This window comes from Malus sylvestris, chromosome 13 (assembly GCF_916048215.2).
Source record: "Malus sylvestris chromosome 13, drMalSylv7.2, whole genome shotgun sequence".
NCBI lineage: Eukaryota > Viridiplantae > Streptophyta > Magnoliopsida > Rosales > Rosaceae > Malus > Malus sylvestris.
Genome location: NC_062272.1, coordinates 6,474,310 through 6,480,383, shown reverse-complemented (window position 1 = coordinate 6,480,383; position 6,074 = coordinate 6,474,310). Strand labels below are relative to the sequence as shown.

Below are 6,074 nucleotides of genomic sequence, written 5' to 3'. Positions count from 1 at the left end.
AGTCCGTATCCGACAATGTACGATCCACATGGGCCCCACAATTGGTTGTAGAATCGCCAAGGCTGAAAGCTCTTTTGGCCTCAACCAAAAAGCCGGCGTTTCGTATTTATGGTGGGGTGCCTTGTTCCGTGCGCTGGTAGATCTCACGTGCAAATGCTGAGTACTTGACTTGCCATGACTTTTGAAAGAATAAAATATTTTGCATCCTTTGAAGTATTTGAAGGGGATGCATCTAATTGAGAATTTGAAACAAAATTTTAGAATTTATTCAAACAGTTCTACCCTATAAATTTTGGCATGAAAATTCCAACGCTAGCACTTGGACCAAGAAAATTCCAACTTTGAAACTTCAGCAAGGCAAAAATCAACATTGAAATTTTAGACCATGGGGTTGTTTGGAATATTCATTGCCTTACTCTCAGACTTTGACTTTTCTCCAACCTGTAGAACAAGACATTAGTGACTAACTATTAAATGTAATTAGAATACGGCTACCCAAGTAGAGGTAAATTTATTTGAGATTACAATGTGAAATTATGTAGGATCTCTCTGTAACTTCACAGTTTAATGTTAATTTTTGTGTTAATATTATAAAATATTGTGCAAAAAATTTGAGGTGACATATAATCTATAAAGAGTCTCACTTTTGAGATAATCTCCTTAGTATTTCTCTTAAAAATATAAATATATGTATATATATATATATTCTAATATAAGAGTCTAATTTAATGATACATTTACCAATCCTTAAAAATCAGAAACCATGAATTATAGAAACCACCCCAACCCAAGGAGTCCAATTCTTTAAGAATCAAGAGTTGAACTCCAACTATTGTATGTATCTGAAAATCTCACTTATTTTTTTGTCACATAACACATGAGTAACCTATAATTGAAACTCTATTCTTAATGATTACGAACCAGTAAACTTACCCTAAATACCAAAAATATATATGCAAAATATGACTTTCATTTCAATTACCGACAAAATAGCAGGTTTAAAGCTTGCAATAGTCTATTGATATTATTCTTTACTTGGAAATGAGAGGCAAATATATTAATGTATCCTATTGTCATTTTCACTCGACAAAGCTCCTATAACTAGGGGTGAAGGCAAAAAGTTAGTTCACTGAGGGCACAACAAGTAGCAAGACTCTATTTTTGTTGGAACAATAGCATGCGCAAAGAAAAAAAAATTTCCCAATTTTTACCGTGAGACATTTCGTCGAGTACTTGATCGATCCTTATCATTATGTGCTTACCTACATTTCCGCCCTTTAGTGCGCTTTTAATTATTTCTTTAGGAATAAAATAAAGAATTAAATCATATAGGTAAAGGATCGGAAGATGATCGATAGGAGGGCGAGTCAACGAGTCTTTTATTGTTTAAAGAAAAAATGACTAACTTGAAACTTTTTCTAAAAAACTGGTGTCGTTTCACTGAAAATATGTATGTTTTCTATTGTTTACTGTCACCATTGCTTACTCGTTTTCGACATCATTTTCCAGTTTCCGAATTCAGAAGACGACCACATTACCACAACATTTTCTTGAATTCCAAGCACCCCATTAACACATACCATTCAATCCAACCATTTTTCGACAACTTTGTACCGAATCAAACTCCAACATGTCCAATTTTATCTTACTTCTGCTCCTTCCTCTGTTTTTGTTTCTAAAGAGCGCTCGTTCTGACCCGAGAGCCACACAGGCAGCTTTGATATGCAGAAACGACACCATTCAGATCCCAGAACGTCAAACCTTCATCTCCAACTTCTTAGCAGCCATGAACGCCGTCACCCCACAGATTGCCACCCGAAGATACGCCAGCGTCGTCACCGGAACCGGAAACGTAACCGTTTTCGCCTTCGGCGAGTGCATGAAAGACGTCTCCAAAACGGACTGCGACCAGTGCTTCGCCCAGTGCAAAATCAAGATTTTAGGGTGCCTCCAATTTGTGAAAGCAACTCGCGGGGGCCGGCTTTTCTTCGACGGCTGCTACCTCCGGCACGATGATTTCGATTTCTTCAACCAGAGCTTGAGTTCCGAAGACAGGACCGTTTGTGGGGACAGAGATTTTGGTCGGAATCGGACAGTTTTTAAGGATAATGCTTTGAGGTTGGTGAGGAATTTGAGTTCGTTGGCGCCGAGGAATGATGGGTTTTCTGCTGGGTTTGTGGTAGGTGAAGGGAACGTTTCGGTTTACGGGTTGGCGCAGTGTTGGGAGTTTGTGAAGGGGCCTGGTTGCGAGGAGTGTTTGGCTGACGCCGTTAAAAGAATCGGATCTTGCACTCCGAAAGAAGAAGGGAGGGCTTTGAATGCTGGGTGTTATTTGAGGTATTCGACTCAGAAGTTTTATGATAACAATACAGTCACTGATGATGCAGGACGAAATGGAGGTTAGTTTTTTTTTTTTTTTTTTTTTTTTTGACAATTTGGATGCGGTCTTTGACTATCAATATGTTTTTATCAAAATCTTGTTTGTTTTTAGTTTTTGATCGAAATCTCTGACATTAATATAATAGTATAAGTTATTATAATTTTTAAATTAAAAATTGTATTTGTTTATATTAATGAGATTTTAAATATAACCCATAATTTGTGAGATTAAAAATAATAAAATATAAATTATAATCTCTATTATATTGCGTGTGTCTGTGGGTATATGGGTACATTCATCAAATTTTAACAAAAAAAAAAAATATTGTACCAAAACATGGATACATTTTTCAAAAAAAAAAAAAACATATTAGGCTTAATAACATTAGTAAATTGCTTCGATTAAACTTGATGTAGATACATTCTCAAATCAACAAAAAAAGAATATACCCATCTAAGTTTAAAGATGGATTAAAACTTTTTGAATGGATTTTATATTAAAATTTTGGGTAAATTTTATATAACAAATTTGTACATTTTACATATAACAAATTGGTATATTTAAGAATGAGTACATTTAAGATTAAAACAAATTAAAAATTATATGAATGGGTACATTTAAGATTAAAAAATTAAGAATCTTTTTATAAAAAACTAATGGGTATGAACTTATTCTAATTTAATTTTTTTTTTATTTTGAAAATGTTTGAATTGAAAATTAATTAGGAGTTTAATAGAGGTGTGAGTATTAAAATCCTAAATCAATTACTAATTTTTTATTTAAAAAAAATATGTAATAAATATGTAAAATTCATTATCACATTAATACTAGGACTTCAATCAAAATTTGAAAACTAATAAGGTATCAGTCAATGAACATTAGTAACTAAGGAACGAATACTAATTTGTTTTTTATTCGAGCGATATTCTAATATAATCTAAACTCCGGTTATGCGGGGCGGACTGCTCTGGTTTGGTTTACTTGATCTTTGTACATTTTCTTGGTTACCGTCTAAGAATATTTGATGAAGTTCAAAATTTTTGTAGTTTGGATTCAAATTTCGGACCATCTGATTCGACTTTAGAGTTCAATGTGATGAGTGGTGATGATTTGTTTCTTAAAGTAGGAAACTTGACATTGTGTGGACTTGTAAATTTTGGTTTTGTGTTGTTAACTAAATGCTGCAATCTGTTCTTGAGTGATAATGAATAGAATTTTACGACTTAATTTTCATTGTATTACATAATTGAATTATATACATACAATCCTTATTCCACAAGGAAACAATAAAGGACACAAACATATATCCTTCCTAATAAAGAACTCCTAATATTTTCACAGTATTTACATACCCTTTTAATACTAACTCACGTTTACATCATATGCAAATTGTTTGACAGGACGCCGCAGCTTGGCAATAATTTTGGCTGTAACATTTGCTGTTGTGCTGACTATTTCTGCGGTTTCTTTCTTTGCAAGGAAGAAAATACTGACGAGGAGGAAAGGTACCAGAGTTTTGGTTTGAAACTCTGTTTAGATTCTTCTATCTTTAAGCATTGGATTAAATTTTTCTGTTCTTGTTTTAATTTCACAGCTGCTTCAGAGAAAAAGCAATTCGGAGCTCTGTTTGCCACTGTGAATAAGTCCCAACTCAATTTTTCATACGAAGTTCTCGAGAAGGCCACCAATTACTTTCATGATGCCAACAAGCTTGGACAAGGAGGATCTGGCTCAGTGTATAAGGTAATTTCTCCCTTCGTTCTGCGTAGGTATCAGATTTCATTATATGGAATTAACTTGGGAATTTCATTTATTTTACACACAGGGAGTTCTGCCGGATGGAAATGTTGTTGCCATAAAGAGGCTGTTCTTCAACGCAAGGCAATGGGTGGATCATTTCTTCAACGAAGTTAATTTGATCAGCGGAATTCATCATAAAAATCTTTTAAAGCTGTTGGGGTGCAGCATTACAGGCCCCGAGAGCCTTCTTGTTTATGAGTATGTCCCAAATCAAAGCCTTCATGATTATTTTATTGGTAATTTTCTCTTCTCCATCCTATTTTCGGTAAGACAATTTGGTTTTTCGCATCATCAGTCCATTTTCGCGTTCTTACAGTTCATCCCTCTATGAATTCTCAGTGAAAAACAATGTGGAGCCACTGAGGTGGGATTTGAGGTATAAAATCATACTGGGAACAGCTGAGGGATTGGCCTATCTTCACGAAGAATCGAAATTGAGGATCATTCATAGGGATATAAAACTGAGCAACATTCTGCTTGACGAGGAATTCAATGCAAAGATTGCTGATTTCGGACTTGCTAGAATGTTCCCTGAAGATAAAACTCACATAAGCACTGCCATTGCTGGCACACTGTAAGTTGCGCTCTGCCTGTTTTCGTTTTTATTTTCTGCTTCAAAGACTTGTTTATCGTTTCTAACATATAAGAAGACTACATTTTCTTGCTTAGAGGTTACATGGCTCCGGAGTATGTCGTTCGTGGCATGTTAACTGAGAAGGCAGATGTTTACAGTTTTGGAGTTCTTGTCATCGAAATCATCAGTGGAAGGAGGAACAATTCTGTCTTTTCAAGTTCGACTTCTATCCTGAAAATGGTAAACAAAATTGTTTCTCTTGCATATTTGCTAAATTTATATTTCGTGAACAAATTTTCACATCCACTTTCAGTAATCATAATTTGACCTTCTTTTATCTCATTTCATAAAGACCTGGGATCTTTATGGAACTTGTAGGTTATGTGAAGCTGTCGATCCACTCCTAGAAGGTAAGTTTGAAAATGAAGAAGCATCTCGGTTACTTCAAATAGGGTTACTTTGTATGCAAGCTTCAGCAGAGCTGCGGCCGGCAATGTCATTAGTCGTGAAAATGCTTACCGAAAATCTTGAGATTCCTCAGCCAACACAACCCCCATTTCTCAATTCTGGTAGCGCAGTACTCAACAGGACAATTCCTTCAGGAAGTCTCATTTCACTGCCCGCAGAGTCTAACACGCAGTCTTCGAAGAATAGCATGATCCAAAGCTGGATTGAGCCGAGATGAACATTTTGTATTTGTCATCATCCACAATGTAAATGTTGCGAGTTCAGATGATCTATGAGCTTAAGGAATCCATACAGACTTGTGAATGTCAAATGATCCAGCCCAGCAGCTCCTCGAGTCTAATTACGGTCAAATTTTGTGCAACTTCTATATGTTTTAACAACATGGGTAAGTAGACCTGAAAGCCCTTTGTAAAATACATGTAGAGAATTATATTATTGATATGCAATGTTTTTATTTTGAAATGATACGATTGTCACACTGTCACGTTATCAGTTTTCTCATAATAAACTTTTCGAGATTTTGTTTGTATTAGGCAGTTTTGGTGTACTTCTCGAATAAAATCAAAATCAAAGTTACGAAAGTGAAACTCTATTTCTTTATTTTAATATAATATATATAATTGGTTGAATAAACGTTTTCAAATGTTGGTAAGAATTATACTGAAACAAGCAACCATACTAAAGTCAAATTTACGAAATCAGTTTTCTCATAATAAACTTTTCGAGATTTTGTTTGTATTAGGCAGTTTTGGTGTACTTCTCGAATAAAATCAAAATCAAAGTTACGAAAGTGAAACTCTATTTCTTTATTTTAATATAATATATATAATTGGTTGAATAAACATTTTCAAA

At 34.6% G+C, this 6,074-nt stretch overlaps 1 protein-coding gene across 2 annotated transcripts; it reads left to right on the top strand.

The window, feature by feature from the left end:
* The first annotated feature begins 1,338 nt into the window (after positions 1 to 1,338).
* LOC126597543 (cysteine-rich receptor-like protein kinase 3) lies at positions 1,339 to 5,684 on the top strand. Of its 2 annotated transcripts, none has more exons than XM_050264342.1 (7): positions 1,339 to 2,399; positions 3,781 to 3,885; positions 3,975 to 4,123; positions 4,206 to 4,378; positions 4,497 to 4,754; positions 4,850 to 4,994; positions 5,107 to 5,684. In XM_050264342.1, exons 1-7 carry the CDS (start codon positions 1,631 to 1,633, stop codon positions 5,437 to 5,439), a joined length of 1,932 nt encoding a protein of 643 aa, XP_050120299.1. In that variant the 5' UTR covers positions 1,339 to 1,630; the 3' UTR covers positions 5,440 to 5,684. The 2 variants fall into 2 exon arrangements, with proteins under 2 accessions (XP_050120299.1, XP_050120298.1); XM_050264341.1 differs by having other exon boundaries at positions 1,343 to 2,399; positions 4,206 to 4,416; positions 4,520 to 4,754.
* Positions 5,685 to 6,074: the final 390 nt, after the last annotated feature.